The sequence below is a fragment of the Colias eurytheme genome, chromosome 26, assembly GCF_061535395.1.
Source record: "Colias eurytheme isolate Ceu_HAF_F1 chromosome 26, ilColEury1 Martin Lab GWU primary, whole genome shotgun sequence".
NCBI lineage: Eukaryota > Metazoa > Arthropoda > Insecta > Lepidoptera > Pieridae > Colias > Colias eurytheme.
Genome location: NC_143005.1, coordinates 4,700,834 through 4,728,748, shown reverse-complemented (window position 1 = coordinate 4,728,748; position 27,915 = coordinate 4,700,834). Strand labels below are relative to the sequence as shown.

Sequence of the window (27,915 nt, the reverse complement as noted above, 5' to 3'; positions counted from 1 at the left end):
CCTCATAGAGTTGCTCTTCCAACGAACAACTATTCCTAGACTCCTCCTCAAAGTTGTTAGAGCGTAGACGCACTATGCGGGTAGCCGCATTGCGGGTAGCCGTCCGGCTGACCGCAATCACAATTATGTACGTAATATTCATTTCTATGCGCACTGTGCGGTCTGCGGTAGCCGCATCGCAGTGCGAATAGAAATGAATATTACGTACATAATTGTGATTGCGGTCAGCCGGACGGCTACCCGCAATGCGGCTACCCGCATAGTGCGTATACGCTCTTACTCTGTGCATACCATATCAACCCTATCTTAATAAAATATCAATACGGTTGAGCACGATCAACGGTTACGCCCTACATGAGATCACCAATTGTCTTCCACAATCGCACATCACAGAACTATGCCTCAATGATTCTCCAGTACTGCAACGCAACTACTATTTGCTACTCGAATATCAAACCCAATTGAAATGTTTGAGTCTCGATCGGTGTGAACTAGAGGATGACGATTGTGCTGCAATTGCTGCTAAGTTGGGTGTATCCCCTTCCAGCGTCGAGAACTCTGTACGTTTTATCTCTAGTTTCTAATTCTATATCGGACGGGGGCGCCACAGCATTAGCAACGATGCTTCGAAGTAATCGGCAGCTACGTTTCCTCAATCTATCTGGAAATCACATAACGAATACGGGAGCGTTAGCCATCTTTCATAGTCTTATGGAATTCTCAATGACATACGAAGAGATTATATCGAAACGAATGCGAAACATACAGTATATAAAGCTACAGAAGGAAGTTTATACGAAATGTTACAATGAATTGATCACTACGTTCCATAACCGCAAGTCGATCGATGAGCGCAGTACGGGACGAAAGAAAATCATGCCAGCCCCCGCCAAAGCGCCACGCACTGCGCTCGTTAGCTCCCGACCGAGCCAGGCGGATAACGTCGCCTTAAAAGCCGAGATGATGACTCTCGACCTGATCGGCGCATATAACGATCCGTTTTGTGATAGGGATACCGTACATAAGAATGAGTACCTATACTCGATCGGTAACATGAGCCTTTCGTATCTGAATTTGTCCCATAACTATCTAGAGCAGCCGAGCATAAAGAAATTGGTGGAGGTGATGCGGTATCAGTCCAATCTAGCGAGGAAGCCGCAGCCGGGTTTGGTGCGTGTTGTGATAGAAGGAAACCCACTGCCGCTGAGCAGCCGCGAACTAGACGCTCTGCAGGACCTGGCGGATGCAGCGGGCGCCAACCGACTCGGGGGAATCAAAAAAAGTGAGAAATTCAGGGGGAAGTTGAGATAGCTTTTATAGGCATTTTAATGTAATTTAGATTTATGATACGTTTTAAGAATTTCATAAGTTTGTTTACCTAAGTTTTAGATATAATTATTAGCAATAAAATAATGTAGTTTTAGAAAAATATATAAAGTAAATGAAACAAGATTTAAATTGGAACTTTTATTTTAACAAGTAATATTATAACATCAGCTTTGAAATAAGCACCCTTAGAGGGATAGTTTTGCTGCATATGACAACACAATGATTAAGCTGCATGTTAGCAATAAGATCCAAAGCAAGCATAGTATTTTAAAGCCACTTTAACTAGTAAAAATACATAAACTAAGCGTGACGTACACAGAGCCCTATAATTATTGAAGCGATTCTATACATAAGCTGGATGACACGTGGAAGTCAAATGGATAATTCCTTAAAGCATGGTTTAATGCTCTAAGGATAATTCAGTTATTTCATTAGAAGCCTTGATTGAAATACGTACGAGCCGCCGCACCGGCTGCGTTAATTAAATAGCACGTGCGTTTTCAACATTTGCGTTAAGAGGACGTGTGTGACTCGAAGTGCGGTCGGCGCGTGTTGGTGCGGCGCAGGCGCGTGGCACGAACTAGCTCGGGCGTAGCGGGCCGCCGCACTGGCTGCGTTGACGCCATGCGTAGGTGCGTGTATAGCGGTATCTAAGCGTATACAAATAAAGTTATTATAATGTAATAAATGGAAAAAAAATCTGGATAAACATTTAAGTTTTAAATTTTCTTTCATATTAAGTAATTAACCAATTTGAGGATCATACCCGCATGAAATAGTTCTCTCACAGTTATAGCCTATAGGCATGCGTGTGGTGTAGTGTCAGAACTTGAAAGAAAATTAATCTTTAATTAAGTACTAAATGAGTTTTATCCTTACGGTAGGCAGCGAGTCATCAAGCACAATAGCAGTAGGTTGTTCTGGTCTTGGCGGCAAGTTGAAATATCGGCCGAGCAGCGGTTGTGGCGACGGTGCGCCGAACGTGCGCGTGCGCAGCTCCGTCTCGGTGATGTCACGTAACTTATCCACCTCCACCTGCCCAGGCACGTAACGGGACACGTAGCCACTGCGCTACACCTAAATGATGTTTATTACATTGGTGTTAAGCGACATAATAATCGAAATATTCATAACAAAAATATAATGTATGTAATGAATGAAAACTTAATATGTAATATAATATGTGTATAAAAGGAAAGCCATATAGCCATATATCGCATAAAAATCTAACTGAATAGTAGCAGAATATGGATGTCATCAAATAAGTTGTCTTGTGTGTTGCGTTTGGTTCTATACGGAGCTATAGGTTAGGTTATTCAATTATGTACTTATGTACAGACCTTGAAAGTGGTGAAGCTGGCGACTTTGCGCACATCAGGTGGGAAGCGTGGCACGTCGAGTGACCACGGCACGAAGCTGCCCAGCGTGCCCACGTACTCGCCCGACAGACGCCACGCACGCACGCTGTAGTCTGATGAGCCGCTGATACACACACACATTATAGTAGCAATTAATTCAATGTACAGCGATTATTAAAAGTTATTGGCTGGAGCTGCTGCTGCACGAGTCAGACTCATGAGTAAAAAAATTACCGTGAATCCTGAAAAGAGTAAATGAAGTAATCGTGATATAAAGGTAAACTATGAACAAATCGTTTTTATTCAACTTACAGCAACATACACTTTATCGTCTGAAATACAAAACTAGTTTTTTGTATTTTACGTATTTATTTGTAACTTCTTACTTTACCGACTGAAATACAAAATTGTCGTTATAATATGACACAGGTTACCTAAACAGCAGCTCGAGGTGGTCGACATAAGCGAGCGCGGTGACGCAGCGCAGGTGCGCGCGCGCGGAGCTCAGCAGCAGCGGTAGCGGCTGGTCGCGCACGCTGCGCTTGGCGCGCCCCTCCACGCGGTCGCGCCACAGGAACGGGAACTGGAGCCGCAGCTGTGGCATGCTCACGTGCTCCTGCGCAACGACCAACGAAAATAAGATATGAAATTATAATATTCTCTTGGTATAGGAATAAAGAATGTCTTGGTTGAAAAACTTTATGAAAACTTATGCACATTTGTGTATGGCAATTTAAAAAAATGAGCAGTACGTCTATTATTTCTTTAATGAAATCAAAAGTGGAATTTATAGATAAAAGATAAACAGTTCTATATTATATGTATTGATGCAAATAAAGAATATTTGAATTTGAATAACCTACCTTTTCGAGCGTTAGATAGTTCGTCATGAGCCAAATTTTTATGTATCCCACGGTGGTCCCAGTGAACAGGTAATTATTATCAACGTCGGTGGCGAAGGCCGACACGTAGTCCCCGGCGGTGTGGATGCCCTGGAACGCGCCCTAGATACCGCCAGCTGGGTGGTCTGACCAGCACTGGATTTGTCCATTTTCCAGGGACACCATTAGCGATGCTGGAAAAAATAATTAAATGTGAATATGAAGCTAATAAGTTATCCAATGGTTTTATTCATTTAATGATTTCCCTACGATCCTTTCCTAAAATCACACAAGAATGGATGGCAAAAAAATTAAGCCATTCAGCCTATAAAATCAGAAATATCTTTGAATCATGTAGAATTTATAGAAGATGTGTCAAAGTCAATTGTATTAGAATTTTCATAAATGTTATGTAGGCTTACCAACACGCATATGGCATGGTCGCGTCTGCAGGAAGATCATGGCGTGCACTGCGAGCTGGCGCATGCGCTGAGCGCGCGCGGGCAGGCTCACCGTGGACACGCGCCGCGCGCGCGCCTTCTCCATCGCGGACGCTGCGTCGATTAGAGACTCGCGCGCACCACCCATGCTGTACATACAATAGTATAGAACAAGCTATTGAAGCCTGCCATGTTGTAATTGAATTAAATCCGTAAATTCAGAAATAAGAAATTGTTTTTGAATTTCTTTTATAAGTCATCTTGTTGATGTTTCCACATCTCAAAAAAAACGTGTCTGCTGTTGTTGTTTTTTTTTTCATTTAACAATTACTGCGTACATAATTTTACAGAAACTTGATTACGTATTTACTCTGTAAAAGTACAGGTAAATATACTGTGCAATATAAGTGGACAAAATGACATTAACTAATTAGAAGTAAAAAAAAAAACTTCTTTTTTATTACGCAAAACATTGATAGGTAATGTTTACCTAGGGCGGCGCAGTATGGAGGAGCCGCGGTGCGCGCTACTTCCGGCAGTGGTGGCGTGCGGTGACGCGGCTCGTTTGTTGTATTGCATCTTTATGCGAAGCATCGGCTCCGTACACGAGAATCGTCTGCGGAATCAAGCAAAAATTATTAATAAATGTTATATGGGTCTGTGTTGTGTTGTAATGCGTTGCGTTGCGTTGCGTTGCGTTGCATTGCGTGGCGTTGTATTGTATTGTGTCATGTTGTGTTGTAATTGTTTGTGTGTAATTGTGTTTTATTTAACGATCGTTTTATCCAATAAGAAATTAAAGACTAAAGCTTCCGAACGCTATAAATTCATTTTAGGTGGAATTTCTTCAGTTAGCACAATGTGCCATCATCACAATCCTACATAACACTTAACCACTCACCGATACGGCTGCCCAGTCTCCAGCTTCCAGAATATCAGCTCGGAATTATAGGACGACGTGGCGAGCGTGATGGGGTGCCGTGCGGCGGCGGCGAGCACGTCGTCCGTGTGCCGCGTCTCCCATGCCTTGCCCGTGCGTGTAGTGCCGCCCTCCTCGAACTCCGTCACGTGCCGGTTCCAGCCGACCGCCATTATGCTGTGATATATTATATACGTGTGTAAGGGACGGTGAAAACGTGGGTAGAGCAGCCTTGCAAAACTTTAAAATTTTATGCAAACTATGACCAAAATTGCTATCAATTACGACTTACACTGTTAATAGAAGATAAAAAAAGTGCACGCCTCATAATTTTTTTTTAATAAATATTTATTAATTATTATTTTTGTTTATTTAATAACAATTAAACCACATCGAATCAGACCCTGAAAAATGAAAGGGTTCTATTCCTGAGCATACTCAAGCGTAAGAGAAAAAAAAAGACTCGATTAGTAAAGTATTTCGGTCGCTATCGTGTTAACAAGAAAAAGGATCCGCACATACAGACACACGGACGTCCAAGACAGAACTTTTTTAAACTGTTTTTTAACTAGTTTAAATAACAAAAATGACATCAAAAATATCATGAACGTTAAAAATAGTGTTTTTTCTTAATATGTGTGTGTATGTATTATCTTACAAGTGCAATGTATGATACATAAAGACATTTTAAGTTTGAAAAATCAGATGTTTTGCGCGAAGTGACAGTAGTACCCACCTCAACGCTTCGCTTATGAGGCGTGCAATAATACCGTCATATCCTCCAACATTGCCTTTCCAGCCTATCTTTGCCCAAATAGAAATTTTAACTTTCCCGAGTGTTTATGTGGAGTAGCATGACATTTAAGACTTGTTTTGTTTTTTGGTAGAAAATTAAAGTCTTTTCTCGCAATACTGATTAGATAGCACATGTATAACGTCAATCAGTCTGCTGCTACATGTCGACAAAGAAGGAGATGTTTTGGTGGTTCCAAATTTTTCTAAAAAAACTTGTCTCTGATCACTGGGAATCAATTAGAATACGTGAATATTTCTTATTATTTATTAAACTAGAATATAAAAAGGAGGTTATTTGTTATTTCCAAGCAAAAATACGTAGTATTATAGGAGTTTTGTCGCTGGGCAATGTTAGGTTAATAAACGTAGTATGACCTATCCCAACATTGCCCAACCGTTTTGAGGTGCTAGGGCTGACACATTTTTAACAGACTTCTCAAATAGGTAGCAAAGTAATTTTTTTTAGGTGTAAATTAAGTACACAGCATGTTTTTTCTTTTAGGTACCTAGGTAGGATTGTACGAGTATGTATGCCTAGCTAGGTACTTTTTAAATGTTTAGTAGAAGTTACGTATAGGTACATAAATATTCATAATTTCAATTTCATTTTAAAGATATACCTAGAAACAGTACGAACGCAATATTATTGCATGTGTACCTACCTATTACTTGTTACCCACCTACATATTTTATTAAACTTAATTTTTTCATCCTTTACCTAGTTTATTTTTTTGTGACAACCCTAAACCCTAAAGATTTTTGTATGAAGATTGTGAGAAAATTACACCTAACTTTGCCCATACAATTTAATGAAGATCTACTTATTTTGGATCATATTTTGTAAGAGATTCAGCATCTTTACCTTGTCTTGTACTTTGTCTCTTAAAAACAGCTGCGTAAGTCTTAAAATGGCTGAAATATTAAAGGTGGGCAAAGTTGTATACTTTTCCACCTTATTTCGCCCACCTCTTTCTTCCTTATTTTTAGAGAAACTATTAAGAATATAATTATTTCAAGTATAGGTAAACCAGAATCTGATGGCAAATTGGGAAATCAAAATTTTGAGTGTGCAACCCTAGGGAAAATGGACTGAACGATCTTGATACTGCTTATTTTTTATTTTGTCCTCAACATCATTAGTCACATTACATAAGTGAACAATACTGTACTTAATAATGAGATATCCACTTAATATTATGTAGGCACATACTTATATGTATAATATACATAATACATAAATTACTATACTATAATACATGTTATTATTTACACATACCTATATTTGTATATTCATTATCATTATGCCATGTAAAAATATGGATGTAATGATAATGCAGATCAAAACTAGATTGCTTATAATTTTTTATAAAATAAAATAAAAATAAAATAAAACTATGTTTATTTTCGTAAGTATTAAAGATACACACATTATAAAATTGACTTGGACAGCTTGGACTTGACGAATAGCCGTATTGGAAACTCCTGTAATAAATTTTCATAAAATTATATTGTAATCAACAAACAATATTATAGTTACCTACTTATTATAATATTTTTAATTTAAAGTATCAAAACGGGTAAGTCCAATTTACCAATAAAATATTCAAAATTGAAAATTGTGATGTGTTTGACCCTTCTTCATCGAATGTTTTTCTATACACATTATAAACAACACCTCTTGCTTGTGATCGCAGCGGCTTTTTCGACATTTTCGAAGACTTTGTAGACAAAATCCTAAAAATTATTCATCAATTGCAAAGAAGACAAATAATTTGACAACCAATTTGATAGTTGTCAAATAAAATTGCCATATGAAAATCTTTTATTTCGTAAATATAAATATGCCATCAGATTCTGTAGTTCTGTAGTAGACCTATATATCTATTCATTCTAAATTCAATTCCCTACTCAAATAACAGCATCAATTCTGTCCATATTTTGTTTTTTCTTGTATATGATCAAAACACTGTGAAAAGCGGGCAATGTTGGAGGATATGACGGTATGTAATATGATTTTGTAGTACTTCGTTTATAATTTCTGCATCTGTTGTTCAAAAGCACAGTATGAGTGTTTAATTATCCATAATCTAATTCAGTTTCTAAATTAAGGACAGTGTGATCAGAAGCTTAATTGCTAAATTGAAGGTAAGCGCCTAACCTAGCGTGTCGAAAATTTATTGAAATAAACAATACAACTTGTCGCAAAAGCTAATTTAACTATATATTATAAAAACGTACGTGAATGTTACATGTCGATTATGGGTGTCGGTGATTTTTACAAGTGACACTTGACATTGACACTGATGACACATTTTGACGAATGACGAAACGAAACATGACGTTTTAAGTTTAGTTTTGAGAAAAATGTTATTTCATGTTTTGAATGACTAATATAGTAATTCTGTTCATATATAAAGGGTACACGAAAAAGATTTCGTCATTTTCAGACCTCATACGTCCGTTTTTAGTTCTATAACGTTATACTAGAATTTTCTATAATGGAATTTCCTCATATTGGAAAAAACTGTTGCTACAAAACGTGCAACAAACTTGGTAAGTACATAAAACAACAAAGAATTCTTTCATTTTCTCTTTAAAATTTAGTGTTTTGATATGTCATAGATGTAAATAATTATTGATGCAGATTCAGCCAATATCATCAAATGTACTTTAACACTAATCAAAATAAATACGTAATTTAAAATGTCTTTACTATTTCAGACTTCCTGCCTATGAAATGTGACGCTTGTCGAGAGGTATTCTGGTAAGTTTTAACTTTACTTAAAAAATTGTGAATCTACAAATACTGATAAGTAAAACAGTGTCAAGGTCTGTTTAACAACACCCACTTTTTGGCCTTTTTGTTTCATGTTGCGAAACATTAATTATAAAGTTATACAAAGAATAGCAAGGAGAGATCTACATATCAAGTTTCCTGATTAGTAGTATTTCCTGTATTCTAACACTTCTTTTGTTTTAAAATCTCACTTATCATCATTCTTGTTTATTAGAGCGAGCGCGCACGAGCAACTTTGTCTCCGCAACTATTTTGTCTGTTTAACAACACCCACTTTTTGGCCTTTTTGTTTCATGTTGCGAAACATTAATTATAAAGTTATACAAAGAATAGCAAGGAGAGATCTACATATCAAGTTTCCTGATTAGTAGTATTTCCTGTATTCTAACACTTCTTTTGTTTTAAAATCTCACTTATCATCATTCTTGTTTATTAGAGCGAGCGCGCACGAGCAACTTTGTCTCCGCAACTATTTTGTCTCTTCACCCATGGGCTAGTATGAAAGTGCGCGCACGTAGCGACGCAACTCCCCATACAAATTGATGGGAGAGACAAAATAGTTGCGGAGACAAAGTTGCTCGTGCGCGCTCGCTCTTAAATTACAAAGATCTTTCATTTCTTTCTAACTTCAACTAAGAGAGAGTTTTCATTTTCAGTTCTGACCACTTTACATATATAAAACATGATTGTCCGGCTCCAAATACGAGGGATGTTCAAGTCCCTGAATGTCCTTTATGTGGTAAACCAGTACCAGGGAAAAGAGGGGAGCCTCCAGATGTGGCTGTAGGTGCTCATATCGATAACCAGTGTACTTCAGACCCAGCACGAGAACGACGGAATAAGGTATAATGCAAAGTTTTTTATTATTATTATGCTTAATGCACTGCACTAAACACTAGAGATGTTCTATGTCGTTCATTTAATTATTCTGTTTTTAAATAGTTTCTAAGTTCATAACTCAATAGTGCGCACTACTAATTTGTTATTTTCATAACGTGTTGTTTAATACAGTGTCAATGTTGACTAGTGAAGGCAACTTACTGTGAACAAAAAGATCTTAACACAAAGCTTAATTACCAAATTTGTTGCAACAGCAGGGTCATCATACTGTATAGAATAATAACACAGTGAAAATTGTAATTTAAATGTTTAAGCAGGGCAAAGCCGCGGGTGGGCGGTCTATGGCAGTACACAGTACATACATTTTCCTTGTGCTCAAATATCATAGCCTATACTAAATAGTATTTCATATATTACAGGTGTTTACAAACAAATGTTCATACAAAGGGTGCAAAACGAAAGAAATGGTGCCTCTTGTGTGTGGCGAATGTTCGTTGAACTATTGCTTACGACATCGACATGCAGCGGACCACGCGTGCGAAGGAAAATTCGCTGCAAAGAGAAGAAGAGCTGCGTAAGTGTTTTTCAATATTTTTTTTAATCTATTGCATAGCTTCTATCGCGGGCCTTGAGCGCGAGGATCGAATCCAGAAGTTCCGTAACGAAAAAACCTCACGCTCCCCACTCCGACGGGCGCGGAGGTGTGGCTTGAAGGCATAGCATGCAATAGCTTTACCGCGGCAGTCCCCGAGTGCCACTCGGTATAGTTATATAAAAGTTATATATCCAATATAAATCCTTATGTATTTCATTTATAAAAGATGATGCCGTAATAAGCGCGTACTTGTTCTTTACAGTGAAGCAGCAATGGCGAGAATGAAGGCAAATGAAAACAAAATAGCAAATGGGAGACAGATACCTAGTGGTGTTACAACTGCCGATATACAAGGAAATATGGTAAGTCAGATAGTTTGATTTATATAAATGTTGCTCTCTGCTTTCTACCACCAAGTAGTTTTTTGACTGCAACTATATGCATTTTAAGTCATAAAAAATTCCATATAGCCTCTTTTTCTAAAATCCACAAAGTAAAAAAAAAATTGTGGTTCACCCGAGTGAAAAGTGAAAGTGGTTTAAGTCACCGGTTGCAAAGCTAGCCCACTACCGTTACAAAGTAAAAAATCAGATTAATTATGAGCATTTTTTACTGAATAAATGATATAGAAAAAAGATAACACAAGTTTTTTTCATAAATTCAATGAATTAATCACAAAAAATAATTTATTATTATTATTTACAGACTGAAGACGAAGCATTGGCCCATGCTCTAGCATTATCTTTACAAGATGAAGGGTCCAGTGTTCAAAGTAACGACATAATGAGTAGTATCAGACAGAGAGTGGGCGGTGAACCTAATTCTAGATGTACTGTATCTTAGCGACACTTTACGTGCATCCCCGTTTTTCCCCGTTCCCGCAAGAATTTCGGGAAATCCTTTCTTAGCGGATGCCTACGTCCTAACATCTACCTGCATGCCAAATTTCAGCCCGATACGTCCAGTGGTTTGGGCTGTGCGATGATAGATCACTATATCAGTCACCTTTGATTTATATATATATAGAAGAACAACATTTGCCTGAAGTTAATAATCAGTCCTTATAGGCCCTCTTCACAATGGGCAGTATTATGCGAGTAGAGGCAATCACGATAGTGTAGAAGAAATATACTGACATTGTAGATAGTTATTCATAATCGCCGCGCCGTGTCAAACATCGACGATCATTTGTTGGGCCAACGCTGCCCATTGTGAAGAGGGCCCATAATCCAAGTTGTAAGATTGATCTATATATTTCTTGGGAACATCTTGTCAATAACCAACCTAACGATTGCTTGTGTATATTGCCTCCTAGATAAGAGGAAATAAATATTAATTTACGGGCGTAAAACATTAAAATATCAATAGGTTCCACCAAAAGTGATTTCTGATTCACATTTTACTTGGATTAATGCTCAATATAATGTTATAATGAAAAAAGTTTATGCAGAATAAGATTTATTTCTTTTGACTAAGCTATAGCTATTTATAGCTAGCTAAATAAATAAGCATATGAAAATATGCTTATTTATTTTGTGAGGCTAAAGTGAAATTTACTGATAACAATTTGGACTCGAGTCTAGCTTGTAACATCTATATTTCTACTAAATTGTGATAAAATTTGACACATTTTACCGTTATAAAAATGTAATTTGCTTATGTGTATCATAACATGACAATAAGTTTTATTATTCTCACTTTAAAATGTATATTATGATATATGTGTCGCAGACAAATTGTAGAATTTCGCCGTTTACAAACGGCGTCCGTCACTTTATAAACGCTCAGCATATTGTAATATGCCGAGGATTTACTTTTTCCAAATGTCCACTGAAAAAAAAAACAATTGTTAGCCTAGTGGGTTAGGTTTAGTTAGTGTTTTTTACATGTAACCTAACCCACCCTCATATCCAAACCAAAAATTTCTGATTACGAATTCTCGACATATTACAAAATGCCGAGCGTTTGTAAACGGCGAAATAATACAATTTGCCTGCGACATAAGTATGTAAAATTAAAGAATAACCACATACATACTATTTCACAATGAAATAAAGGTATAAAATATTTCTATTTTGCACAAGTTTTCACTTTATTTACAAAAATCTGTTTTTCCAAATTTCTACCCACATTACCTTGAATATACGCACTTCTAATGAAACTTTTCATCATTGTCAGTAGGTTAATTATATTTTATATTATTTAATTATTTGCAAATTTTTTATCCAAATCGTTTGTAATCCTAGTGAAAAATTATGTGGGGAGTTGTAATGTAAACTTATAAATGTGTAATAAAAAAGACGAAGAATTTATATCCTTAAAATAAAATCGTTAATTGAATATGACTATGATTTAATTTTTCATAGTATATTGCTAAGGGAATTAGTCGATTGATATGATACATACATACAGGTTTTGTTAATAATATAGGTAATCATTTTATCGTCTTATCAAAGGAAAAGGGAAAACACCGTCTTTATTTTTTGTTCCATAATATATATATCAGTGAACATTCAAATTCATCAAAATGGTGATTGGATTCAGTTTTATTAATTCATTCCGCCATTTTAATTATGTTTTTAACTTCTGGGGTTGATACCGGGGGAGGGGGGGTACACATGATCTTTACTTTTTTTCTTGATACTTAAAAATTGAGAAAAAATATTGTATATTTTATTAGTCACAATACCAAATTTTATTAATAAATCTTTAATCTATGTGTTAAATGAAAAGGGATACAGAAAGGTAATCACATAAAGGGTCGATTTCACCATTTCCTGTTAATGTTATTCGTATACTTATCTTACATTTGTAATTTTTCGTTTTAACTGTCAGATAAGCATAACAGAACATATTATCCAAAAGTTATGAAAGCGGCTGTTAATCAGTACATTTTAAATTGTTACTTGAATTTATTTGAATAGCTATTGGATTATACAGAGGTTATTATAGTAGGTTTTTGTTAACGATAATATGCACAAATCATGAAAGAATATTATTGTTATTACTTACTTACTCTAAAAATTCCTCATGTGACACAATAGTGGGAAATATAATATACGGCTAATATAATATATTTTATAAATGTTAATAAGGAGGATATTTCATTTTTAATAAACATTTTTTTTGCGTTATTTAAATATTCTATTCTTTCCTGATTCGAGTTGCATGCTATGTGTTATATTTATCCCTTGTGTAGCTTTTAATTTGATTTTGTGTTTAAAATCCTATAGTAATCACAAATTGAGCACATTATTTGAATTTTTTTTATTTTATAGTTAGTTTCTTGTTAATTATTATATAAAAATATATTTAATTACACATATATTCGAATTATAACAACAATTATTTATAATTAATGTACAAATCTTAGATTATGGATTGGTCTCCGCGCGCGCGCTACGACTAGATACCGCCGGCGTACTTGAAAAATGCGGCAACTAATAGTACGCCGAATTCGGCGTACCCAAGCCAGTCGTGTCACAAGCATTGTGTGGAGAGGGCGAACTGATAGTTTATAAAGATTTCGAACAAAATCTGAAGTAAAATGCCTATTTGTGTCATAAAACTATTTAAAAATAATACAACAAAAAATAAGAAAGACACTGGGATCACGTACCATCACTAAGTATCGTATTAATCGAAATTTCTCCTTTACTTCGAAAATTTTTTCTACGAAAATACGACGCCATTCAGTGTTGCCGTACTGCATATCCAAAAAAATACACGTGGTTGAGGAAATCTTTTAGCAATATTTTGAACTTTTTTTTTTTCAATACTATTACTAACACATGTATAAAAAAGTATAATAACAATAATTTATTTCTGTTTAACCATGTTTAACTGACTCATATAATATGTTTTTTTTTTATTACCGCTTTTTTACTTTTAAACAACCTTTGTGACTATAGTATAGTAGCGTCGCAAGTGGATTTGAGTCGCATGTTCATGGATTCGATTCCCGGCCAGGTCAGGATGAAAAAAATATTTTTCAAACTTCTTTCCAAGATGCCAGATTTCCCATTTATTAGGTAAAATTTATGTAGCTGGCAGCCCAATTCTTCACACACACTAGCGTCTTTACAAATTGCCTAACACACACTACAGAAATGAGTTGCCGCACTCACAGAGCTATTATTTTTAGGTGGGGCGGTATCTAGTCGTAGCGCGCGCGCGGAGACCAATCCTTAATCTAAGGTACAAATATTGTATATTCTTGAGTATTTAATTTTGTTTAAGGCTAAGTTTGTGACCAGAATAGTACCAATTATATAAAATAAACATTGCATTTTAAGAAATGATGATTTTGTACAAATATTCAACATTTTACTACATACATATTTATCACCAAGCTTTCGCTGTGTTCACAATAATTAATCTCTATTGGGAAGTTTTAATATTTTTGAGATAAATATATTAAAATGAAAGACGTATTTTTGTGTTTTATTTATTTAAAATTATAATGATATTGTCAACATTGTATACTTAATAATATTATATTCATTGGTATCAGTTACATAAGTAGGATAATAAATGAATACCTATACTTACAATAATATTGTATGTGATAATTTATTACATATATTAACTAAATACCATACAACCTCTTTGGTTTAGATAAAAATATTGGTGATAATACCATATAACAATAGATACTGGTATTAAGAAGCTGAGACCTAATTTTGTTAAAATCAGGAACGAATTTGCATACGTAAGTACCTACTTCTTTATTTCAGCCCATAACATAATTAAAGATACATATAAACACAGTAGGTACAACTACACAACACTAACAATAAATATACAAAAATGTTTACAGTGTAAACTTACACTGGCCTACTATGGCCTACTACTTACTTGTGATCTTGTGATCACCACAGAGCAAGTAACATGTGGCAACATTTTTTCAGCTATTTGACGTTTGACGCTTACTTTTCAAGTTGTCATTCTTGTCAAAAGTCAAAACTATTATTATATCAAAGTTTTTCGAGTTAGAACTTGTTGTATTCGGTTGTTTATAAATTTAATAGTAAAAACTGCACTTCAAGTGCAGTTTTTACTATTAAATTTATGTACGAAATGGATGAAGACGGGACTTCTGAAGTTGTAATGATCAATTGTGGTACAAAAACAAGGCCACGGCCGCGGCGTGGACGTAAACGAATTACAATATCAGCTTCAAAGTAAGTGACATTTCACATCAATTTGAGCTGGAATTTTAGGATAAAATTTAGGATGTGGACCGTCGAGTTGGATATCAGCGATTTTATAGCGATAAGATAAGACTCTGAGAAGTAATTTTACGAAGTTTTAACCTGCGCAGCCGCTTATTTTTTTTATAATAAAATAAACAAATTTGTTTAATTTTGTAATACTTTTCGTAATTTTGACGTTGACAGATGCTCACTAGCAAAGGATTCACATATACAGCTTTAGAGATATTTTTATCACAATAATGCTTTATAAAATACATAAATTATTTTAGTATATTATAAAAGTAGTTAAAATATGTTAAATTGGTTATTAATATTTAAAATTTGAATTTTTCATAAATATATTTAAACGCAAAGCGGCCATTTTGTTTTCGAGCGTCATGTCAATTTTGCTTGCGTGATGCGTCAGTCACCGTTTGTTGCTTTTACAGTCGGGACCGTTTTGCGAGTGCTCCTGTAAAATAACACGTGTGACGTGTGTCTACCATGGTGTCTCCGAAGCCCCAGGTTTCCGATTACGCTGCGTTGTGTGAAGTGCAAGTGATGGACTCTTGTGAGCCGCTTGTCACGGTATCCGCGACGCCTTCGTGTAGTGCTCAAGTGTTGGACTCTTGTGAGCCGCTTGGGCCTACTCCTAACTCCAGCAGTGCAAGTGATAGACTCTAGTGAGCCGCTTGCATCTGCAGCGCCTATGTGTAGTGTTCAAGTGTTGGACTCTGATGAGCCCCTTGTGCCTACCACCACCACACATTCGTCTTCCGCCGAGCTAGTAGCTGGTCCCAGTGGCGTAGCTGGCCCTTGAGGGTCTGCTGGGCCAAGCGGGATTGGTGATCCTAGAGTCATGGCTGACATAGTCATGTCATCTGACGAGGAACCCGAGGTGGCTCCTGGAGCAAGACCTGCTTCAGGATCATCGGGAAGACGGATCAACCCTTATTCATCTGAAATCAGGTTAGCTATATTTGTGGTTATAATCGAAAATCTAATATTATATGGTATCAACTACAAACACGCAGATTATAAGAATAATTTTATTATTCTGTTATAGATCCATGTGGAACTGGCGGAGGGTCTTTAGCAGACTTGGCACTGAGGAACAGTGTGTAGAGTTTGCTGAACAACGCAATCTGCTGCCGAGGGTAAAAATGTGTGCTTACCATAAGAGGCCGATGACATTTACCCCTGAAGCAGGCCAAGTTGGCAAGTTCAGATGCCGTAAAAGCAATTGCCGGACAAAATCACAGAGTCGAGCAGCTGGAACGTGGTTCGAAAATGTGCATCTGAATTTAACATTTATATTTCAAATAATGTATGCTTTTAGTGAAGGTTTACCGTATCACCAAACAAAAAAACAACTGTGCTCGGATAATAACGCCACTGTGCTAAGTGATGCCACAGTGGCCGACTGGTACAACTACTGTCGGGAAACAATAGTATTATACGAACTGGAAAATCAGGAAGACCAACCCAAAATAGGCGGCCACGGAAAAATTGTGCAAATAGATGAGTCTAAATTTGGCAAGAGAAAGTACAACCGTGGCCGTCACATTGAGGGCCACTGGGTAATCGGTATGATTGCAGATGGCAGCGATGACCTAAGACCTACGCAAGTGTGAAAGGGCTGCACTTCCCGCAGCGCTGGAGCAGAAGCAGAAGCAATATAGTGCAACTGGAGGGAGTTTGGGAGTGGAGGGAAGGGAAAGGTTTATCCTACCATCCATTATTTGTAACTTTCTCCCCTCCCCTCCCCACACCCCCCATTGACGGTCCACATTCTAAATTTTTACCTGTTCCAGTTTCTTTTTGACTGGACAGAAGAACAAGTTGGTTCAAGTTTGCAAAAGTCTGTTCATGGCAACTTTTTCAATCAAAAGTTTTAGGTTGAGAACAATCTGCAAAAATGTCTTTAATGGGACCCTTCCTAAAGAAGGAAGAGGTGGAGATCACAAAGAAAAAAAAAATTGGTTGTCTGTAAAGTCGGTTTACTGACGATAGTTGAACGTGACAACGTCCGATTGTGCTTCTTTGTCGCTCGTTCCGCGCTCTCGCTTGCACTTCAAGCCTTACATGGAACGCCTCAGAGCGAGGTAACGCCGCATGAGTCATGTTTTTTCGTGCGTGCAGCCGGCGCTATCGAATTATAAGACGTCACGTCAAAATTTGAGAAAAATTACCTGCCAAAGAAAGCCATTATTCTCGAAATCAATCAAAGAGAATATATTTGGATAGTTCACTTAACATCAAAAAGTTGTTCAAGCCGTATAACAACTCTGTTGGAACTGATCTAAAAGTATCATGTGGTCTATTTAGAAGAATTTTAATTGAAAATTCAACATTGGATTCAGAGCACCCACAAGTGATCAATGTTCTGCTTGTGTACTGCTTGCAAATAAAATTAAAAACTGCAAAGATGCTCAGGAAAAACAAAAATTAATTACAGAAAAAAGAATTCACAAATTGCGAACAAATGCTTTCTATGATTTAACAAAGGTAGATGATCCACAAAGTTTTGTTCTTCACCTCATCAGTTGTAAAATCATAGATTATATAAAGTATTTGTGTAACGTAATGAGCGTTTTCTCGACAGCCGCAAATTCTTAGTTGTGAAAGCGCAATACTCTCTAACACAATAAATAATTTGCCAAAACAATGTAAAACAGATTTTATTCATGGCACTGTAGACATATGGAAATCATTAAATTACAACAATTGGTTATTTACAATCACATAATAGCAAATAGAATGCCCAAATTCCCATGTTGTCGAGGAAACTATCATTGGAATTGGAATCTTAATCATCCCTAGAAATTGTATAGCTCATTCCAAGAATATTAAGTTGTTACCCAAATCCGTGATCTATTCAGTAAACAATACCCAACATCAGATAAACCCATATTTTAGTATTATAAATGATAGTTGCTGTAGCATAGATAAGGTTAAGTTTAAATAATGAGTCTCCTGTAAAACTATCTAATGTTGATTTAGACGTTTTCACACAAGAAACGAAATTTAAGTTAAACGCAATATCTAGCGCTGCGGATCAGATCACTGATCAGCATTTTATAATGAAATACGAGACTCATTATTCCGTAATTTTAGTTTTAATAAGTATAAGTAAGTGTAATAATCGTATTTTTGTCTCATAAATTAGCCTTATGTTTCAAGACCGGTAGCTGTCCTTGTCTCTTCCTTAAACCGCGTGAAATTGAAAACATCCCAATGCCAAATATCCAAGACACCCCCTTGGGAGAGTCCGCTTCCATAGAAAGTTCAACCCTTTCACCTAAACTTAATCAGGACCTAGTACAAGAATTAATTACTAATTTCATACTTTTCTTTTAGTTTCACTTAAAATCTAAACTACGTAATTTAACCCCGTAGTTTAGACTACCCCCGGGAGGTGTTATATCCCAAGACTGTATGTATTAATTCATACAGCCATCCCTTAACTATCCTGTCGGCTGTCAGCACATTCCATTCCCGCCATCATTCCTACACGTCCCTCATCAATCAGTCTAGTTCCAACATCCATCGAGTACGGCTGCCGGCAAATTCGAATAATTCAAATATCGTGTTTTAAGTAATAAAAGATTTTTTTTAAAAGAGGTTTTATTCGCCTCGCGTAACAGTACGTACATTACTTATTTTAAACTTATTTTTGTTGATTTCAGGATTATAATCCTGACTGCCTGACTTGCCAGATTTCAAAATTGGTCGGCGCGTTATAAATGTTTCTAATTTTTTCGAAAACTTAAAGAAATTTCAAACCATGGACCACTTAATTGCGATATGAGGTGTATCGAACTCATCAACGGCAATTAAAATCGGTAAAAGATACTCAAAAAGAACCAACTTTTCAAGAAATCGCTGTTATTGTGACGGATAAAATTGAACGATAGTGGGCGAAGGCATCTCTTCCCATCGTTTCACATACAAGAGTGACTCAAATGTTGCAGGCTTACCACACTAAGTGTAAGAATCTACTGAAATCACACCCAAAAATAAAAATAAAAGACCTAGAAGAATTTCAGCGTACTGGAAACATTATATTTGATATTAGTGCCTGTTAATGTAAAGATTTAATGAATTGCACTTGCCTAAAAGAGCGGAAGGTACCGAGAAAAGAATGCGACTTTTTGCTAGATCAACGTACGTCTCGAAAAATGTTCATTGGTAACGTTGATATCTCCAGTACCAAACAAGCTACAAAAACTTTAAAAAGAAAGCTACAAAAGCAAGAATACGTTTTAAAACACCAAGCAACCTGCTCTAATACGTCAAACTCCGCCATTCAGCTTAACATCTCAAATTCTACGGATTCCAGTGAGCCTGAGTGTGACGACAAAACACTGCAATTAAAAGAAAATATTGTAACGCCAATTACCAATGCGCAAAGTACTAATTATTCTTTAATTGCCAAAACTTGTGACAGGTATGAAATTCTATAACAGTTATCAAGAAGAACGCTTATTAAATCCCCATTTACTTCCTATAAATACACTAAATACCTAGTCAACTTTTGGGGCCTCATTTTAAAGTTTTGTTTTTATGTTCCAAAACAATTTGCTTGTATACCAAAACACCATCATACCCAATGAAATCTAAAAATTTTAGATTATATTATTGCCGCAATGTTTTTACATGCAGTAACGGTTTTGCCAATTGAAACCATCAATCAAAAGTTTATGGAGGCAGGACATTCAGAGATGGAATGCGATAGTGTTCACTCTGCAGTAGAAAACAGAGGGAGGCATGTGGATATCTACACACCAGAGGGATGGTACACTGTCGCACGTACTGCTAAAACAACTAAGCCCTATTACAAGATCAAAGAGTTGACATTTTCAGATTTTATTGACTTTAAGTCATACAGTAACACAGTTATCACAAATAATAATAAAACATATACTGGTGACAATATGAACTGGCTGTTATTAAAATGGATTCAATATCGAAAAGAAAGTCCTAAAACGATATTCTTCAAAAACCGATTATCTGAAGAAAATTTTAAATCTTTACACATACAGCGCATAGCTCTACGATCTGCTACGACACCATGTTGTGATTTACAGAAGCTCTATAACAAGAAGCTTAAAATACCTGCCAATAAACTTAAAGATGTAAAAGATCTCTGCGCAAAAGGTACCATACCTTCGATTTATCATGATTTTTATAACAATCTGGAAGAAGGACCAGTTAGTGACAACTCAGAAAGTGAATAACTTCCTTCAAAATTCCTCATATCTCTACATTACTTTTTAGGGTTCCTTAATAACTTAATAGGTAGACAGTTGAAATTTTTACAAAATGTGTATTTCTATTGCCGCTATATCGAACAAATAATAAAAATCAAATTAAAGTAAAAAATAAAGGGGGCTGCCATACATGGAAAAGCAGTCGAAATATATTTTTTTTTTAATGAAGAAATGGGGAATATCTAAATACCTAGTTTTAAGAAAGTGATTTATTCATATGTACGGAACCCATAAAGAGCGAGGCCCGACTTGCCCTTAACCGATTTTTAACTGTTAGTTTGATTTATTTCTTTTTAATAAAAACAAATGAAAAAGTAATATTATTTTGTATTTATATTCACTCTACTCCGCTTATGCCTTTTTATCTAATTAGATTATTATGTCATCAGATTAAAAAGTCAATACGACAAGAGAGGTAAATGACTTAAACCCCGTATTATGAGTATTAGATTGTCCATAAAATAGTAGTCAACAAGCCTAAGCCACATAACTTAAAAACCATGATATTTTGTTACCTTTTAATTATAGCATTCAATGGTAACTTGTTTTAATAATCTAGGGTTAAAGTTTGAACTTTCTACTAAAATATGACGCTGATTTATGTTAAAATAACTGTTTTTACTCGCATCATTAATTTTTTGAACGTCCATAACTCAAAAGTGTAGTTCTGTGGAATAGCTCTATTACCTTCCAAGGCGACGAAATATGTATCTATAATACTTTAGTCATAATTTATCACTGGTAAAATATATTTTGGTCCCTTAGGAATATTGAATTCCAAAACCCGAAATTCACAAGTTAAAATCAGTCGTAACTTACCGTTCAAAATATGCACCTGCACCATAAATATTATGAATTACAAATTACTCAACAACGATTTGTTATGGAGTGTTCTAAATTTGTGATTATCGTTAAGATAACTGGTTATAAATTCTGGGGGATTTCTGAATAGAAATAATTCCATACTCATATATTTCGACGCGGTTAATCTTTTGCGCTCTGCGTTCGAACGACACAGGTTTTTGTGCGCGTGGGTTGCGAAATTTGATGCGGTTTTTTCAATTAATTTTACCGTCACGTTGTGTTTTGAGTCGTCTTCTAGAGGAACCTGTAAAAAATACAAATTAATAATTACAGAGGTAATTCAAATGCAAAATTAAAGAAATCTTTATTAAAATTTTCTACTACATATTATAATTCCGAAAGAATAAAAGTGTGTTTATAGTTTCGAATTAGTTCTTGAGCTGCTTTGAAAATAAATGTTAAGAACACCTACTATGTAGATGCAAATATCCATAAGTTCATCAAAAATTGTACCTACTCAGAGATGCTGCAATAATGTTAAATAAAAAAAAGACGGGTTGCACTCCGGGAGTGCCGGCAGAAGTGAAAACTTGATTATTAACGTTGAGCATGTTTGATATTACGTCTTACGCTTTTTCGATCAGGTTACGTGTCCTGACGCGAGTTTAAGATTTTAAGTATACCCCATTACAGAAAAAGTGCTCAACGCCGCTAAAGAAGTTTTCACTTCAAAAATAAAAAGCCGCACGTTCTACCAGCTACTTGTATCTATAAAAAAGGCTATTATTGAGTAATCAAATGAAATTAGGTATAAAATTCACTTACAGCAAAACGTATCCATTGCCAAATCTGCCATCTGGAAATTTCCGCGGTGGCGGAATCTTCCACGTTTCCGCTATAGAAGAAATGACCGATACCGGCCAACCAATGGTATACAAACAGTATAGTTACTGCCACATTATGTTTGACACCCGGAAGAGTGACGCCCCCTACAGGGATACTTAGTAAATCGAGTGGGGTGATGTTTATATCGAAAATACGATTTATTTGGTTTGGCGTTGTACTACTTTTCTTCCAGAGCTGAAACCATTAATTAATTTAATATAGAAGGACTAAGACAAGGGTTAAAAGGTTTATTTTTCGCCTCTTAAAGAATAATCATAGTTTTGTATGACCAAACAGTCGTCAATAAAAACAAGGAAATACAAACAAAAACCTATTCCACGCTATCAAATCAATCAGTTATTTATTTAAATGAAAATTAAACAAAATTCGTCGAGCATCTAGAACCGTCTTTGATCCTAAGAAAATGTTTAATCCATGTGAAACTAATCTATTAGCTAGGTACGGATGAATTTGCATTGTAATTGTTATCAAGTAAAAAATTAATTAAGATTCATCCTTAATACAAAACGAAGATTATCCTATGATCCGTGAAATTGTTGCAACTTGCAAGATAAATGGAATTAATTATTTACAGAATCTAGTCAATCAAATTAAACTCGTTGTTTTTATTAATTAATTTCTCAAGAAAGAATCGATAGTAAGCTACCACAGAACACTAGTACTCGTACTTTTCCCGCGTAATTTTTGACATTTTTCATTGATGCTTCTGTATAATCTATAATAACAATTTGTTATTATTTTTTTTAAATATTATCAAATTATTTTAATTGTACAATTCGAAATTTAAAATTAATTTCAACTCACGGCATTAACATGTGAAACCAGTCTTGTATCATACACCATGAATCCATCCATTCCCATTTCTATTTCTTTCAATTTTGACTCTAATACCTTATTGATAACCACTTTTGAACTGAAACAATTCAATCAAATTACTTTAGAACTGAAATAATTAACATTACATTACATTAACTCGAATAAAGATAGAAACACCATGGGATAAATAATAAATAAATATTTCGGGCAAATTTTCACACACGGCACGATCTGATCCCATACCAAGCTTTCGCTTGTGTTATGGAAACCAGATGGCTGATAAACATACATAATATATAATTTTATATAAATACTTATATAGATAATTAACACCCAGACACAGAGCAAACATCTATGTTCATCACACAAATATTTGCCCCGGGTGGGAATCGAACCCACGACCTCTGGCTTGGAAGGCAGGGCCACTACCAACCAAGCCAACCAACCCGTCATTCATGATTCACTCAGATATTCATAGGATCATGTTCATCATCATCTAGAAACAAACGAATTTTTGTAATCGGTCCAGTAGTTCCTGAGATTAGCGCGTCCAAACGTACAAATAAATTCTTCACCATTATATTAATAAGTACTTATAGATACTTACACATCGTCCGTCCCCTGTGAGCCAGGTTTCAACATGGCCGCCGCCATACCACCCGTGGCAGGCGCATTACGTAAATGACATGTATTTACAACCAACTGCATATAACTTTTAAGAAATCTCTTCTCTATATTCACATATTTATTCCTGTCCGGCAATAAAAATTCTTTTGTGTTACCTGTAAATATAATCTATACTGTAATAATATATTTTATCATCTTAAAAATTTATTTGTTAGTCCTTTACTATATTCCTTGATATATATATATTATGTAGTCCTTGATTATAATTTCTATTTTTTCAAACACCATTTTCTGTTATAGCGGTCTGTCCCTATACAATTTTTACAGATAACCTTTGAAATGGCTTGACCTATTTTATGGGACTCTCACTTGGAGATAGCTGTTCATATCAAGAATAAATTGAGCAACATCTATTTAAGAACCATTATATTAAATTAGAGTATTGTCAACATATGAATTCTCTAGTACTGAATATTAACTTACCAAATTTATTGATAATAGAGCCACAATAATCCCAGATACCACAATTCAAGCCTAAAGAATGTTCTCTTAATGCAAATAATATTTCGTCCATTTCAAAAGTAGATATAATATTTTCGATCAACACACAAGCTTTAACAGTTCCTTGTGGGATGCCCAATTCATCTTGAGTCCAGACAAATATATCGTTCCAAAGCTTCGCTTCTGAAGCTCCCTCTAGTTTGGAAAGGTAGAAGAAGGGCCCACTGTTGGCTTCATACAGCTTTTTTCCATGGTGATACATTAAAATGCCAAAATCTACGAGAGCTCCACTGGCTTCCTTGCCATCTATCTACAATGTTTTTTATTAATTTATATATATATATACTAGATTTCCGCCCGCGGCTTCGCCCGCGTTTCATAGGAAAACCCGCATAGTTCCTGTACCCGTGGGATTTTCGGGATAAAACCTATCCTATGTGTTAATCCAAGTTACCCTCTATATGTGTGCTAAATTTCATTGTAATTGGTTCTGTAGTTTTTACGTGAAAGAGTAACAAACATCCATACATCCATACATCAATACTTACAAACTTTCGCCTTTATAATAGTATTAAGATTAAGATTTTTGCAGTAGCATGTAGGTCAGTGAAGTAAGAAAAGTCAATTTCTTGTTAATAATTGTTAACCTACATGGCAATTCAAATTTAATTAAAATTTAAAAGTATTATACGTGAAATAATCCATTATGTACATCTCACAGCTAGAATAATGCATATTGAAAACATTTAAAGGATAACATACACGGTGAGCTTGGATTGAAATATTTGATAATACGCCATAGACTTTGTTTTCAATGTCCATGCTTAGTAAAAATTCTTCTACATATTCTGTTTTGTTGTATAGTACTTAACTCATAAACAAAGAGTAATTGTCCAATTTTTATAATTTGTCCAACTAGTTACATAAAAATAATTGAGAACTTACCAAAATATCATGATCAATCATATTCCATGCTCTTGGCCGTAACATAAGAATAGGGCATGTTGTTATACTGATCGGTGCCCCAACCAGTTTACCGTTCACAGCCAAATATATATTTTGAAACGCAACCAGCTGGTTCTTCCAAGTTGGACAATGGCCATCGTCAAAGTCTACTTGTATCCCTTGCACATCACTTTCTAAAGCACTCACAAAATGAGCTGTATTCGATGCAGAGACATCTCCGAGATCTAAATGACGATTCCTTAAAAAAAACGCTTATTATAGGGTCTGATTGAAATACATATAACTCAAATACCAAGCATTTTTATGTTCATGTTAAAGCGATGAAATGGAAGAAGTAAAGAAATGATACCATTATGAGAAGCATATACCCAGCATGACAGCAGCCCATAATACATACTGCAACCGGGATGGCAACGGCGAAATTTTCCATAATTTATCACTCCGTTCTGAAGAACATTTAAAATCCAACGTATATGATGCTTGCAATTCAACTGAACGTCGTAATCGCGATTTATGCAGTTCATCTATTTTATCATCAAATTGTCGATGTAGTTTCGTTAAAAATTCTTTAGTGCCTTTGTTAAAAATTTTCTTTTGAACTTCCTCTAATTTTGGAGGAGGCGATTGTAAAAGTAAAACATTAGCCATTTTATTTTTTTACGTCTGTTCCCGTCTCGAGGTTGGCTTGTTCTAAATGATTACTCATTTCCTTATTTTATTACATTCGGTAAGGCCGAAGTTCAAACGCTTATCAGTTATTTTCTTATCATTGTTGCAAATTAAAATTGCATACATGTACAAAATATTGACTTTACATATTATTTATGTAGAGTACATTCATCGTATCTAAGTAATAAACCAAAATTATAGCTTCTGCTTAATTTAATCAGAAAGTATCGTATTTATAGTACATATTATAGAAATTTATTAGAACAAAACTCAGTCAGAAAATATAAAAAAAATGTACTGTTTACATATTTTAGATTTTAGATGACATTTGACAACAGACAAATGACAATTTCCATTGTCCAATGTTTTTTTTTTAAGGTCTAATGGCCTTGAGAATGGCCTGGATACAAGAGAATTTTATGATACAGACATTGCACCTGTGCATTGCACTCTGCACTAATTACACATCCCTAAATTGAGCTACTAAATTTCAAAGTCATTTGAACACAACATTTAGAAAAGCATATTACTCCGTAACATCACACATTACCCGATCGATTTTTAATGAAATGATGACCGAGTAATGTTTAATATGTGAAGTACCACGTACAGATCATATTGAAAAATAGCAATAATAACTGCAATACTTATATCGTAAAATTACAATTTAAGTAAATATTTAAAAAATTTAGTTGATTTTCCTTCATACTTGGCCAATGGCCACGTACTTTATGTTGCTTGTAGTCTTGTATTGTATTGTAATAAATGCAAGCAAAGCAAATAAGCAAACGACGCTGACCGAACGTTGCCGAAGTGATGAGTGATGCGAGTGATGTTTGTAACTGATGCGACGTGATGTTGCATTACGTCAATTACGTGTCAAAGTGATATTATGATATTACTTTTGTACTATTAGAGCGTTTTCACACTATCCGATCCGATATCGGATATCGGAAGCCGATAGCCGATATCCGATATCGGAGGGAAGTAAAATGTATGAAATATGTACCTGTCTTTCACATTGTCCGGTCCGATATCGGATATCGGAGCCGACACCGATATTCCCAGTGGCTATCGGACGATAATGTTCAGTGTTGCCAACTCAATTTTCGAAAAGGCAGTATACCAACAGCAAATAAGCACTAGTTTGTGTATTTTCAGTCTTAAAGGGCGCTCAATCTTTAAAAAAATTCTTTGCATTATATTAAAGAAACACTCTATTAAAAGAAACCTTTTTTTATTAAAAAAACACACATTTAAGTATTTATAGGCATTTAAAATACGATTTATACGGCAGGTATTTTTATTTGCCGTATTAAAATATACGGCAATTGGCTGAACTGAAGTAAACAAAAATATATTGATTGCGTTCTTAAATTCAAATATCTATCTTCGAAAACATTAATGTCTATCATCTTTATTTTATCTTATTCTGCCTCGCTCCTCCTCCTACTCGGATGTTGGTTGTGCTGTTTATTGTATTGTTGTCATTGAGTAATTTGTTTTTAACCGACTTCAAAAAAGGAGGAGATTTCACACCGATTTTATTTTTATTTTGAATTTACAACAAAGAATACAAAGTTTGAAAACTCTTAATTCTAAAATAATTGCTTATGACAATAAAATAATTTATGTATCTTTACTTACAGGAAATTACAACAATCATATTATTAAAAATATATTTGAACGAGTGACAATATTATTTTAGGATATTAGAGTGAAATAAGAAAAAGAAAAGAAAATGTGAACAAAGATTGTATCACTTAATAAATTTATCATAGGTAATAGGTATTACATGAACTTTTATAAATGTATGTAGTGAAAAAATGACTAAATGACTAGGTACGTCTTGCTAAAAATACATTTAATAGATTTTGAAAGGTATTTACTAATATGTATTACTAAAACTATTAACTAATACTAGGTTGTAGCAGGTATTGATATAAATTTATTTAATTTATAATGTGTTAACATAAGTATATTATGTTATACAAATAATCGATATCAAAACTATTTAGTAAATAGCACATCTAAATAATATGCAGAAATTTGTGATATCAAATCTATTTTTACATTTTACTTTTCTTTTTTGAAGTTGTTTTTCTTTAACGTAGTTATTTTTAATGTACATGTACAACTATGATATAACATTTGATTTTTTTTTAATTATACCTACCTTTTTTTATCAACTGGCAATTTAGTTT

At 34.9% G+C, this 27,915-nt stretch overlaps 4 protein-coding genes across 4 annotated transcripts; 2 read left to right on the top strand and 2 right to left on the bottom strand.

Moving 5' to 3' along the window:
• Positions 1-1,452: 1,452 nt before the first annotated feature.
• LOC149897158 (WD repeat-containing protein on Y chromosome-like) lies at positions 1,453-21,512 on the bottom strand. Its single transcript, XM_090116772.1, is given in 9 exon segments — positions 1,453-1,979; positions 2,209-2,406; positions 2,670-2,811; positions 3,122-3,303; positions 3,551-3,762; positions 3,991-4,157; positions 4,499-4,624; positions 4,910-5,104; positions 21,389-21,512. Coding segments are annotated over 8 exon segments (1,356 nt in total). The 5' UTR covers positions 5,101-5,104; positions 21,389-21,512; the 3' UTR covers positions 1,453-1,841.
• Positions 8,026-10,801, top strand: LOC149897160 (AN1-type zinc finger protein 2A-like). The gene is made up of 6 exons (XM_090116770.1): positions 8,026-8,275; positions 8,444-8,486; positions 9,176-9,362; positions 9,779-9,933; positions 10,217-10,316; positions 10,660-10,801. The coding sequence occupies exons 1-6, from the start codon at positions 8,221-8,223 to the stop codon at positions 10,795-10,797; spliced, it is 678 nt and encodes a 225-aa protein (XP_089972896.1). The 5' UTR covers positions 8,026-8,220; the 3' UTR covers positions 10,798-10,801.
• Positions 15,982-16,783, top strand: LOC149897159 (uncharacterized). The gene is made up of 2 exons (XM_090117034.1): positions 15,982-16,118; positions 16,216-16,783. Exons 1-2 carry the CDS (start codon positions 16,009-16,011, stop codon positions 16,781-16,783), a joined length of 678 nt encoding a protein of 225 aa, XP_089973160.1. The 5' UTR covers positions 15,982-16,008.
• Positions 20,459-26,041, bottom strand: LOC149897157 (ureidoglycolate lyase-like). The gene is made up of 7 exons (XM_090116767.1): positions 25,440-26,041; positions 25,022-25,280; positions 24,059-24,386; positions 23,556-23,730; positions 22,937-23,045; positions 22,052-22,306; positions 20,459-21,530 (listed from the first exon to the last, which is right to left on the bottom strand). Exons 1-7 carry the CDS (start codon positions 25,688-25,690, stop codon positions 21,279-21,281), a joined length of 1,629 nt encoding a protein of 542 aa, XP_089972893.1. The 5' UTR covers positions 25,691-26,041; the 3' UTR covers positions 20,459-21,278.
• Between the last annotated feature and the right edge of the window lie 1,874 nt (positions 26,042-27,915).

Excerpts from the sequence above, each read along its gene's own strand:
- LOC149897160 (XM_090116770.1), top strand. The coding sequence starts at position 8,221 with ATGGAATTTCCTCATATTGGAAAAAACTGTTGCTACAAAACGTGCAAC. Across the intron at positions 8,276-8,443 it reads CAAAACGTGCAACAAACTTG|ACTTCCTGCCTATGAAATGT; the intron begins GTAAGTACATAA and ends TTACTATTTCAG. Across the intron at positions 9,363-9,778 it reads CACGAGAACGACGGAATAAG|GTGTTTACAAACAAATGTTC; the intron begins GTATAATGCAAA and ends CATATATTACAG.
- LOC149897159 (XM_090117034.1), top strand. The coding sequence starts at position 16,009 with ATGGCTGACATAGTCATGTCATCTGACGAGGAACCCGAGGTGGCTCCT. Across the intron at positions 16,119-16,215 it reads CCTTATTCATCTGAAATCAG|ATCCATGTGGAACTGGCGGA; the intron begins GTTAGCTATATT and ends ATTCTGTTATAG.
- LOC149897157 (XM_090116767.1), bottom strand. The coding sequence starts at position 25,690 with ATGGCTAATGTTTTACTTTTACAATCGCCTCCTCCAAAATTAGAGGAA. Across the intron at positions 25,281-25,439 it reads CCGTTGCCATCCCGGTTGCA|GAATCGTCATTTAGATCTCG; the intron begins GTATGTATTATG and ends GTTTTTTTTAAG. Across the intron at positions 22,307-22,936 it reads TGGTTTCACATGTTAATGCC|CTCTGGAAGAAAAGTAGTAC; the intron begins GTGAGTTGAAAT and ends TAATGGTTTCAG.